Source organism: Molothrus ater, chromosome 5 (assembly GCF_012460135.2).
Source record: "Molothrus ater isolate BHLD 08-10-18 breed brown headed cowbird chromosome 5, BPBGC_Mater_1.1, whole genome shotgun sequence".
Taxonomy (NCBI): domain Eukaryota; kingdom Metazoa; phylum Chordata; class Aves; order Passeriformes; family Icteridae; genus Molothrus; species Molothrus ater.
The window spans coordinates 10,661,386-10,674,009 of NC_050482.2; the positions used below are offsets into that span (position 1 = coordinate 10,661,386).

The 12,624-nt window shown below is 36.1% G+C and overlaps 1 protein-coding gene across 1 annotated transcript in view; it reads left to right on the plus strand.

Moving 5' to 3' along the window:
• Nucleotides 1–12,178, plus strand: part of HGF (hepatocyte growth factor) — a 53,574-nt gene extending 41,396 nt beyond the window's left edge. The window contains exons 11-18 of the mRNA XM_036400901.1: nt 698–837; nt 2,869–2,907; nt 3,387–3,483; nt 6,212–6,286; nt 6,886–7,032; nt 7,722–7,828; nt 9,686–9,831; nt 11,929–12,178. Of these exons, the coding sequence (XP_036256794.1) occupies nt 698–837; nt 2,869–2,907; nt 3,387–3,483; nt 6,212–6,286; nt 6,886–7,032; nt 7,722–7,828; nt 9,686–9,831; nt 11,929–12,099 (922 nt within the window). The 3' untranslated portion in view covers nt 12,100–12,178. The remainder of the gene's footprint in view (nt 1–697; nt 838–2,868; nt 2,908–3,386; nt 3,484–6,211; nt 6,287–6,885; nt 7,033–7,721; nt 7,829–9,685; nt 9,832–11,928) is intronic.
• Nucleotides 12,179–12,624: the final 446 nt, after the last annotated feature.

Genomic DNA, 12,624 nt, shown 5'->3' on the forward strand with positions numbered 1-12,624 from the left:
CTCTGTTTTTGAGTCTTCTAGAGGCAGCATGAGTGGTTGGTTGTGAACTGAAGAAGCAGTACAGCTGTAACTAAAGAAGCCTGTATCCTTGTATCTGACAAGCCAGAAATAAACTTCTTCCTCTACTTCAGATTTTGGCCTCAAAATTTCACCTCCACAGTGCTTCACAGTAGGCTTGCAGCTTAGATGACCTATCACTGTGGTTTGTCTGAGCCATTCATCTTCTTCTTGCCTGCTGCTCATCCTTGCTTGCTTTCTTAGTTTGTCTTTCTTTTGCCGTTGATTCAGCTTTGTAGATTCAATGCTCCCTTGTGCTGTTAACCTGCAGGAGAAGAAACCTGTGGTCCCCAAAGGAGCCTGCAGATTTTCTGCGGGCATCACAGGCACTCTTTTAATCAGTGTAATGATCCCTCCTGAGGATATCTAGAGATTTTAGCTTCAGTGGGAGATCTAGAAGACTCCCAGCTTTCCAGTGGACACAGTGCTTAAAATACCAACCAGAGGAAAGTTGGACACAGATCCAGAAGATATTTGGGTCTCATCTTCCCTTTGATTTCAACCAGACCTAAACCCTGACCTGTAGGCTTCTCAATCAGCTAATAATACAATGCGGAGCAAAGCAACATTTAACCTTTGAAAATTTGGGCTATAGTATAAAGCTTTTCAACACTTAGAATTATTTTTTTTTTCCCTGTAGGCATATACAAATATTCAGAGAACCAGATGTTAGTAAACTGAAGAAAAACTATTGCCGCAATCCAGATGATGATTTTCACGGTCCCTGGTGTTACACAGATGATCCTCTTGTGCCCTGGGATTACTGCCCTATTTCTCGATGTGAGTACTCGGCACGCTGCTGGCACTATCAGCTGTGCAGTCCCAGTGAAGCCACTGTGTCACAGGCCTGTGCACACCTTCCTATTGTCACTTGTGGCTGCAGAAAATGTGTGATTCTATCAAGAGTCAATTGTGCGTGACTGAGAAGGAGCAGACAGAAGCTGCTTGTGCAATATATGAACAAGGGGTTCTTTTCCTTGACCAGCTTGGAGATTTCAAGACTTATTTATGCAGCAGGAGCACAAAGGGGCTATTACAGATGGTCAAACATTTTCCAACAGATCTAGCTATTGAATGAGGGCTGGACGGAGACAAAGAATTGTCTAGCGGTCAGAATGCTGGCTGTGGCCTCAAGAAACCCAGGCAGAGTTATCTTCTGGGCTACAGGCTTCAGAGACTCTTTGTGTGATCTGTCTTTGTAACATAAGGATAACTCACTATATATATGCTGAAGTGTATATGTGCTATAGAGATTAGATTCTGCTTTCGGATGTTTATGGGATGATTTAATTCCTGGCAAGAATTAGGAAAATCATGCCTCCAAAGCTGAATGTTTAAATCTAAATAGCTTAAATAAACAGAATTAAGAATCCTAGGGAATTCAGCAATAAACTGATGACATGTAGAAAAAGATAGTTTTATGCTGAAAAATGTGTAATTCACATTTATGTTCAAAATCTTTCTCTTCAACTCTTATTTCTAAGTTATTCTGCGGCATGTCCTGGGAGAACACTTAAATGGTAAATCAGGCTTTTGAATTCATGTCTGTGATCTCTAGAGGTTAAGGATAATGTTACACTCATTCCTGGAGGCAATCTACTGCATTTCCTCATAGCCTAAACTCCAGCATCTCTAAAAAGTGGTATTTGAAGTCTCAGGTGATATTTTGGCATCTATATGAAGTGTAAACAAAACTTTGCAAAAGGTTATTTGTGTCAATATAAATGAAGAATAGCTGAAGGAATATACTTCTTATTCACTTATTCTGAGTTCATTATTTGGATCTATGAATTCCTAAGATGTATTCTCAGCAAACATTTGTAGGGCATCCAGAACTGGGGAGTAGTACATTTCTGCAATCAAACACCAGAGTGGGAATATGCCAGTTTAACAGTTGTAACTCATATGGACTAGTATTACACTACTGTATAAATATATATGCACATGGATACAGTTATACATAGAAACACACAGATAGAAAACATGTATGTATGTACATATATGCATCCATATATACACATGCATATATGCGTTTGTGTATACATGCAGAAATTTCACTATGGATATAACAGCATCTATATATATGAATATACCTCTGTGTGTGTGGTGTATCTATATATTCACACATATATTTTCTTAATGATGGAAATCTATTTGGAGGAGACTGTTTAAATTTTCCTTGGGCAACTTTTCAGAAGCTACCCCTGTACCTCTAGCTCATAATGCTGGGTCACTCTGTATGTGTCACTGAAGGTAAACATTTAGAAACAAGTTTAAGCAAACTTGTAACTATTTTTTTAATTAGACTAGATGGAAGTACTGAACCAGATTTTGGGGATCACGTTTTGATAAGAATAAGTTTTTGCTGATAGGGACCTAAAATGTCTTTCAAAGTTTTTTAAGGAATTGAAAATTTCTTTCAGTCTTCTATAGATTTAATCACATGATTTCTGTAGTTCATGAAAGCTTATATAAAAGTCATAACTTCATTTTTCAGCATTTGCTTGTTTGAATGAAACATGTAAATTGAACATGATAGGCAGCCTGATGTCTTCAGAATTCAGCCAAGAAGAAAAGTGCTTGACATCCCTGCTCCAAAATGTTTCTTTCTTATTTCATTCTATTGGAGTAAAATTCTGCCCCCTTGTTAAGTGTTACTGAATACTGCTTTTGCAGTGTACTGAAGAAGTCATTGAAGTTTAAAACTTTCTGAACCATTAAACTTAAAAATATGTCATTTGGTGTTGAAATGTAGTAAATTTTTAAATGTATTTTAATTTTGTATTATGGCTATCTTGTGTGTCTGTCTAGGTGAAGGTGATACAACTCCTACTACAACCAGCTTGGATGGTAAGTTTGTGTATGAACTGTGAAGTGCATGACTATCCTCTAAATCTAGACATTTCTTTCCAATTGGGAATTTTTATTTACTAATAAAAATTAGTAAAGTTATAAAAAACCCACCATGCAAACTGAGCAAAAGTAATTTTACAAGAGAAAAATGGGGAATAGCTTTGTTATACTCCTTTATCTATTCTCACCGTCATGTCTTGCCAGTGGTGAGATTTGGTAATGAGCTTCAATGTTTGCTTTTTAACTATGTAAATCTCAAAAACCTATTTAAATTTATGTATTTTATATTCTCTATGGATATTTAAATAGACCTACTCAGCTTCACTGGGGTAGTTTTGATGGCCTAGAAATACATTTCATTAGCACAGGAAAGTTAATACATAATAAATATTGACCTTCTTGTGGTCCTTATCTGCAACTGTGCAGGTTTCCTACCACTGCTTTTAGTAAAATGTGATCTCTGGACCTGCTTTCAGATACTGCCATTCCTTGTGCCTCAACAAAACATTTGAGAGTTGTAAATGGAATCCCAACACAAACTAACGAAGGATGGGTGGTTAGTTTGACGTACAGGTAACTATCACTTCGATTAGAAGGGCAATACAACTAACTACTAGGATATTTGTTTTAGAATTGTAGAAAATGTTGACCATAATAACAATAAAAGAATATTTCTACATTGCAGTTAAGTTCTGTAAAAGCAGAAAATTAGCATTCCTCTGATGTCAGGTGATGCCGCAGTATTCACTCTGCAGTGAAATACTTTATATGTTCATTATAGGTAACTTATACATGTGAACCTGCAAAGCATTCATAGTCTTCTGTTCTTCCACTTAGCTACAGCAGACCTTTTCATAACACTGGCTTCACATTCAGCATTAAAGTGGTTATTTTAGAGACTGATGGAAAAGAATTGAATTTCAGATCAATATTTTCACTTTGATGGCAAAGCATTTATTTGTGAAGCATAAGATTCAGGATTTATATCTGTGTCAAAGAAAGCTTTCCCTTATGTCATTGTATGGAATTAAAATTTATTTGGTATTAAAAAATAAATAAGTAGGAGCTATAAGGAAATCCTTTTCATTCTGTAAAACAAGACCCTGACATGTACAACTTGTGTATAACACATGTATTATATTATGGCAGATCTTTGCTGCTGTGTAAAAGCCAGAACACAGAATGGCTGTTTCCTATGCTCTTTACTCTGGTTCATAACTCATCAGCTGGAAGTGTGAATCATTAATTTATAACAGGATATATCTCATGCATCAGCCCTGCTTCTTCTATCATGAAAAATAAAAGTTAAAAAAAAAGCCTTTGTTTGCTGGGCCAGACTAATGGGAAGCTCAATTCCATTAGCTTATTATTCATCATCTCATTTAAAACTATGTTGTAAAAGAGGTATTAAATGAAAAATGGAAGTTAAGGAAAAGATAAAAAATACATTCTCTACATCTCTTCATAGCTAGAGAAGTTCATGTAGGGGGGTGGAATCTTCCCATCCCTGTAACCTTGGCATTGTATGAGATCCATCAGATCAAAACCTCTTTGGGAGTGTATCGGGTGGTTCAGAAAGACACTCCTAGAAGAAGAGCACTATATTCCTTGACCAAATAATCAGGTTGGTGGGCTAAGTCTTTCCCTGGAAAAGTTAATCTTTGCACTGCTTTAAAAGTAGCCTTGATATTTGATGAACTTTTAGGCAGGTAAGGTGAATTACATCTGGATGTCTAAAATTGAAATAGCTATTGTTAGGGTAGTTGAACCTGGATTTTCTGCTATGCAATAAAATTCCATGAAACATGAGTGCTTAAATGATTGCAGATCCTTTTATGAATAAGGGATTCCTGGAATACTCCAGCAGCAAAATCTATCTTGAAGTATTACATGTGGGCATAAAAATGTAGTTGTATTTTGTATTGTTACCAAGGAAGCAAATAGAATATTGTCTGAAACAAAATCTTAATGACATTTGATCTTTCTGCAAGAAAGTCTAACTGTGTACTCCAAAATGGAATTGCTGTGTTGGAATGGTGAAGGCCCAGTGAAACTTAGAAGCTATTCATATTTGATAAACAAAGCCCATCTCTAAATCTTAAATTGATCAATAAAATTTTCATGGATATCCAATTCAGATTCTGTAATCAAATGTTTTTAAGTGTATTTAAATGGATTTCATCTGCTTCATGGAATCAGCTCTGAATTTGTCCCATATTTAAGTGAAGAATTAACCTTTCTATGTGTACTAATGAATCTTCTAATGCAGATGATGAAATTCTGTATAAAACCATAAGTGATACAAACTTAATATGGAAGAACATAGCTATACTCCTGACTGTGATATTTCTATAATAAAACAAGCTAGAACCTACATTTTAGAATACTCCAGCCTTTTGGACCAGATATTTTGCTCCTCAACCAAAATATGATTAAAAAAAAAAGTCAAAGCTCTGTGTTATCCTGCTGTCTGTGAACTCCATATATAGTCTGGTATCCATCCAGTAGTTCTTTGCAGAGCTTTGAACATTTGTGTGACTTGAAATTATAAATTGTGAGATTTTAAGCTTTTCCCAAATTGCTGACAATTCTGATTCACTTTCCAAAGAGCTACAGAAAATAAATGTTATTTTGGAGGCACAAAGAAGGAAAGAAACTAATTAATCTACATTCCACAGTAATTTTTTTAAAGAACTGTCATGCTTAATTGCTTTAATTTTACTTGATATATTATGCTTCAGGTTTTCTATAATCACATGTAGGATGTCATACACTGCAGATTGTTTCCAACTGAAGTATGTGGGGACACAAATCTCTTAGGGGTTGTAATCAAATAGGAACTCTGCACCTTGAGGTCAATGCTTTGAATAATACTTACATGAATAATGACCAAAAGTTGTTTACATCTGGTGCAGTCTGGGGACTTGCTTGAAAGTTTCAATCCAATCCAGTTCTTGTTACAAAGAATTGGCCCTTTTTTTTTTAATTTTAAATTAGGTGTCTTATTACAAATTCAGCTTTGAAACCACTAAATGAACAGAGTAACTGAATTTGTCTTTCTTTCTGGTTTTTTGCACATTGGAGTAAAGCTCTGCAAAGTCATGTTACTCTAAGTGTTGAAACTTTGGAGCAAAGGGACAGAGACAAGTTTTTGAATATTGTCAGTCTGCCGCTTTTCACCAGCAAACGTGTGGGGAACGAAACATTCTTTTAACTTCTTGACTATGTAGAAACTAACATTAGTGGGTGGGGTTTTTTTTTGTTTTTTTTTAAATCTTTTTCCTTTTCTTTTTTTCTCCAGGAATAAGCATATCTGTGGTGGTACTTTGATAAAAGAAGAGTGGGTTCTTACAGCAAGGCAGTGTTTCCCTTCTCGGTACAGTAGTCTGGAACTTTGCAATATTAAAATCCATCTATTTTCAGGAACTTATCAGCGTAATGCTTCTTCAACTTGAATGCAGCAGTTTTTCCTCCTGTTTGGCTTTAACACTGCTTTTCTGATATAAAAGGCCTGTGGGACCTTGCTATTTTCTGTTTTTATTGCTGTAAATCTAAATAGCCCTGACTATTTTACATAGAAGCATAAATAGATTTTCCAAGTGTCATGGTTAGGCAATTGCCTTTTTATGAGAATAATCTCATGCTTCTGCTTAACTGGACAAAATAAAATAGAAAACTTGGGTAAATCTAAAAAAGTTCAAAGGTTCATACTGTCCAATGATTTGAATGTTTGGATACTGTTATGAAAAATAAAAAAAATTGATTTTAGTAACAGTTAAAGATAAAATTATGTAATGGCTTCAGGCCAAAACCTTACATCCAAGGATGTTGATTTTGGAATAGCAGTTGGCAGCATGAAGCCATTTCTGCTAAGGAGCATTAGTTAAGATCTTCCAGCATAATCATATTAAGCAGAGCTTTTTAGTTATTTTATTATACAGTCAGCAAAATCACAACCAACTTTGCCTCATTTAGGTACAAAGATTTGAAAGACTACAAAGCCTGGCTTGGAGTCCATAATATCAAAGGAAAGGGAGAGGAGAAGCGCAAACAAGTCCGGAACATCTCCCAGTTGGTATATGGCCCTGCAGGGTCGGATTTGGTCTTACTGAAACTTAGCAGGTTAGTAGCTGTTATAGTGAATTTACATCTCTTCGCTTTCATCTGCTGGGTGAGATTCTTCCTAAATGAGATTTGCAAGTTCATTGCTCTGCTATCTCCAGTACTACAGTTGCTGTCTCCATGGGGTAAACTTCCAACTTTAGAGAAAGAAATTTTATTTGATACATGCAGAAATGCAGGTCCATCAATGTTACTCAGAAAACAGATGTCACTCCTGTGAAATCATACCTACATTATTCTTCCTGTTAACCATGTTTAAGTTTCTTGGGAGATTTAAAGAAAACCCACTAAGTACCCACATGGACTAGTATATGGTTTTAATTTATAGAATAAGCACCAGATTGTAGCTGAGATCCTTGCGTATATACAAGCTTTCAAAATTTCTCCATATGAATAAACCTATATATCCAAATGAAATGCCATCACTACTTACTTTTAAGATTAAAACCCAAGTTAAATTGCATAAAAGTGGTGACAGCATTTCAAGAATTTTTTGACAGTTGGCAGCTGTAGTACAAAAAATAGGTAGAAGAATCCATCATATTCTTCAGAAACAGAAAATGAAAGGAAAAGAATTGGCACAGTTTTAAATTGCTGTGGTCTATAATAGACTTAATGTAATTTTAAAAACACAGTTCAGAAGGTTAAGTAAAATCCATTATATCTATTTACTTTTTTCTTCATTTCAGACCTGCTATATTGACAAATTTTGTAGAAATAATCCGCTTGCCCATTTCTGGATGTACCATTCCAGAGAAGACCAGCTGCAGTGTTTATGGATGGGGATACACTGGATGTAAGAAACTATTTTTAAAAACTAAATGAATACGTTGACAACTTACTTCCTCTTGTCATTATAGGTGAGGCTGCGGGTATGGCCTGATGCCACGGTTGTCCAACACTTCTTGTTAAAAAATAGAGTGTTTTTTTTTTTTTGGTTTGTAAATCTCTGAGCCTTTTATCCAACTTAACATGAAATATTTTCCACTAGTCTCTCCTTTTTTGTTGTTATTTCAGGGACAGGCAAAATGATTCAAACATTTTGAGGAGTGAATTAGAGAAAAATACTAATCCACATGTTAAAAAAAATAGCAAAATTTCTCTGAAGAATATTAACAGGGTTTTTTGACAAGTCTTTGTTAATCTACTTGAGCAGTCTCTTTCTGTAATACAAAGCAGGGCCCTGTGGAAAAACTAATACAGAAACATGTAATCAAAGACTTTATTAATATACACAATAACAGCGAAATAGGGACGCACAGGCAACCCTAAGTCTGGCATTTCCTAACTTTTGAGTACTTGACTTTGCAACCTTTCTAATGTTTATTAAACACAGTTTTGTGTGAAGAAAATACAAATATGTGGGAGAACAGACATTTATTTAGTCTAGTAAATGCTATATCTGGCTAATTATGTGTTGATAAAAAGTTAATAGCTGCCAGTTGACAATAATTACTCCAATATTTACTGTGCTCAAATGTTGTTTTGCCACAGACCCTGAGTAAGCAGCAGCAATATACTCACACTGTCCTGGAAGCAGAGCAGAAGCTAGGCTGGAATTCTGAGGCTGTCTTCCTCGTAGCCACTACTCTGCCATTTCTTTGTGGGTGGCAATTAATCTGTACCAGCCCTCTCCCAAATGACTGCCTTTGATGTTCCCAGCATGTCCATATTAGCCATCCTCTGGGGGCATCGGCTGTCTGGGGGACAGGGACATCAGGCTGGAGCACAGCATCACAGGAAAGCTTAGCTAAAGACAACTGATAAGGAATTTGCAATGTTGTGGAGTTATGTAATACAGTAAATACATAACATCTGTCATCCAAGGACTTTGTACTATATTTTTTGCACTACTTTATATAATCCTCACAGTATCCCGGTCAGGGAAGGAAGAAGTGTTACATCCATTTTTTTAAGAAAACAGGATTATAAGTCAGTGGAGGGCAAGCTTGGCATTTTCTTTTGATGGCTGTGCAGAGAATGGGCAGGTCCAGACCCTTTATTTATCTTTGCAGCTTGTACAGGCTTGTCTTTCGACATGTAGAACAAGAGTAAGCTCCACAGGGCTCCTGCTTCCTGACCTTCACACTGATGAATGGAGATTGCACAAGGCTGTGGCTCTGCCCTTGCAGGCACAAAGTCATTCAGGGTAGCTGAGCCAGCACAGATTGAGAAAAACTCCACTCTGCTACAGTATTTTTCAAGTCACACATCCTTCCCTAGGCCATGGCAGGCACTGTTACACATTAACTCATGTTTAAGGCAGGGAGCAGAATCCTCCCTCCACTGATGGGAGTGATAACATTTTCAGGCTCTTTTTCTGATTTCTTTGATGACTGGGCAATCTGGTGGTGGGCTGTAGAGTAAGCCCAGTTACAAAGCCCTTTATTCTAGTACTAAAAAACTTATCCAGATATTCTCAGAGAACTAAACAGACATGAAAATAAAACAAATGTCTGGCAAATCCCATTTTCAGAAAATATAAGAAATCCAAATACAAAAGCATGACAACAGTAGGGATAGACAAAAACATGAGTTTTGGAGAGAAAGTAAAATAACTGAAATTACATTAATAAGTTTATGTGGACTGTATCTCGAAACACTTTCTTTCCCCTAAAATACAATAAAATTTTTATTTTCTTTTCAATTGTAGTAGTTAACTATGATGGCCTTCTCCAAGTAGCAAACCTGTTTATTTTGGGAAATGAGAAATGCAACCAATATCTCAAAGGAAAGATTACTGTGAATGAGTCTGAAATCTGTGCTGTGGCTGAAACCGTAGGTGCTGGGCCTTGTGAGGTAACTATCGCATTTCCTAATACATTTTTAGGACCCTGACTATTTCTTTCACAAAAATAAATTACTGGAGGTTTTTAAACTTATTCTCATTGCACTAAACTTTTGCATTGGAAAGTTATTTGTGTTACAAGTCTTCTATTTTATGTCAGAGTGCAGAAATTACTTTGATTTCACTACCACACCATTGAAAGACTTACAGGAATCTTATATATACTCATACACTATAACACTTCACTAGACTGAGGCAAACTTGTGCTCTGTATACTAAGGACAAAGGTGGGCTCTGTGGTAGCAATGGCTGTATGTTTTGATTGAGTAGAAATCAAAGGCTGGAGCAAATTTATATCCTTATTTAGATGAGGCATTGCATGCAAAATACATAACATTCAGTACTCAACAGAGGTGATAAAGTAATGAGGGAAGGAGAAAAATCCAGAAATGTACTGAGGTTTTTATGAGTCAGAAGGCTGGAGTATTTTGCTCTCCTGAGTCTGAGCAACATATTGATGAGGACAGGAGAACTACTTCAGTGATCAAGTAGTTTGGTACAGTTGTTTTGCTTAGCACTACTTTTGATGATGGAGAAAAGACATCTGAGGAGAAAAGCTGTAAATAATTTATTACAGGAAGATATAATATTTTTTTTGATGGAAAATCTGACTGTGGATATCTAGAAGGAGGGAAGTCATGAACATTATTAAGTATTTATTATCTGAAATAGGATTGTTGATTTCCTAATACCAATATTAACTGTGTAATAAAATTTTCCCTATCCAAGGGTACTACCAAACCATGGGGAAAAGAGGTCATCTTCATAAAGCTGAGGCCTCTTCCATTTGTTATTAATAATCTATGGGATCATTTTTTGTTGCAAAGTATTTCTTCAAAATAAAATGTTTAATTGTAAATGAGGTCTTATACTTGTCAAGACTTATAAATGAAACATCTGCATGGGAGTCTGCTGGGGATCCTGCACTTGGTTTTCCCCTGCAAGAAGAAATGGAATGAATTAATATTAGCAATCAGTCTTAATCACTGAGCAGTTTCCTGCTCCCTAAGTTCTCCTTTGAAGCTACTTTCCTCAGCAGAGAACAGGCAGAGGAACAAAATCAGATTGGCAGGTGAAACTCCACTCCTGAAAGTGTTTTATGAGCAGCTCTGATGGCTCTGACATAGTTCATTGTTCATGTGGGAACTAGTCTGCCGTCAGTCAGAAAAAATCCCAAACCAAATAAAGGTCAAGCATTGTTGTTTCTCTGGTGATCCAGAGAGAATGCAATGCTAATTGTCAGCTTTCCTTTTTTTAAACAATAACTCACTGTCTGATATGAGAATTTGCTGTCTAGTTTTGCAACAAGTTTGCAGGGTCCAGTCTACCTTTAGCCTGGTTAGAAATTGCAGCATCTATGTTCAAGTCCCAGATCTATGTGATTGTATCTAACTCTGATTTCAGTGGGTCAAACTCCAAATTTTCCTGGAATGCATAAACTAGTGTATAGGTGTCTCATTCATTCAAAATAACAAAAAAAATATCAGTTTAACAAGGTAGGTCTCAAAACAATGCTTAAAAAATACTACCTTTTTATTATGTTTGTTATTCTCTCTGCCTAGCAGTACATACAGATTCTCATCCTAGGGCCTTGCAAGATGATTAACTGAAAGAGAGACACTAACCTGACTTTGTGTTTGATAGTGTTTGATGCAAAGCCTGTCGTCATAACAAAGATGTTTATCTGTCAACTCACATTCTGCTCATCTGGCTTATACTCACATAAAAAATATTAGGCTTCAGGTAGCTGAAAGAGGTGAATAAAATCTGGTGGTCTGAAGTCATTAGAATGACATGTAAAGATGGATCACAGAGCTTAATTTGCACAGAAGGAACAAAAGGTCAGAGGCCAACTCTGACATTGTTTGTCATAAATTCTGGTTATGAAAAACAAAGATATTGGAAGTTGGTTTATGTCCTATGGCAAGAACACTATTGCCTAGTGCACCTTGTCATCCCCAAAAGAAAACATTCAGTAGCAGACAGGTGGGAGCTGTGTCTTGGAGCATTTTGAGAAGTGACACTCATGCTGTTTATTTTTTTCCTAGCGAGATTATGGTGGTCCTTTGGTTTGTGAACAAAACAGGCTGAAGATAGTAATTGGTGTCATTGTTCCTGGCCGTGGATGTGCCATTCGAAATCGTCCTGGGATTTTCGTTCGGGTCTCATATTATTCCCGGTGGATTCACAAGATTATGATGACCTACAGAAAACCCTGAAAAGTCAACAATTCCTGTTGAAAGATTCTGGACAGCCTGTAATTAATGTGTAATGTAAAGAACAACAATTTTTAAAGTACTTGATAGTCAAGTTTGTAGAGCTTCTTTTAATATTTATGGGTGTTTTTGGTGTTCTTGTCTATCAGTGTTGTTTTATAAATGTTGGAGTGACTTACAGTACATGCAAGTATGGTGACATATCTCCTGAAGATACTTGAATGGATAAACAATTTTGCAAAGACATTACTGGATGATAAATGGTTTTGTAGAAATAGATCATATGACCTCCTTGATGCTGCTCTTCAGATTATCTTAGGAGAAACAAGTTATAGTTCTACTTTACACATCTTATTCTTTCTATGAGCTATATATTTCTCTTCGTTTATAACAAAAGCCCTACTGAGAAATATATGCATCTGTCCAGGACAGCATTTATGATCATATTTCTCTTTCCCCCTTATAAGATGTCAAAGATTTCAGTACTTTATAAAAAAATAATATCTTTAGTGAGCAATCTTTTCATTA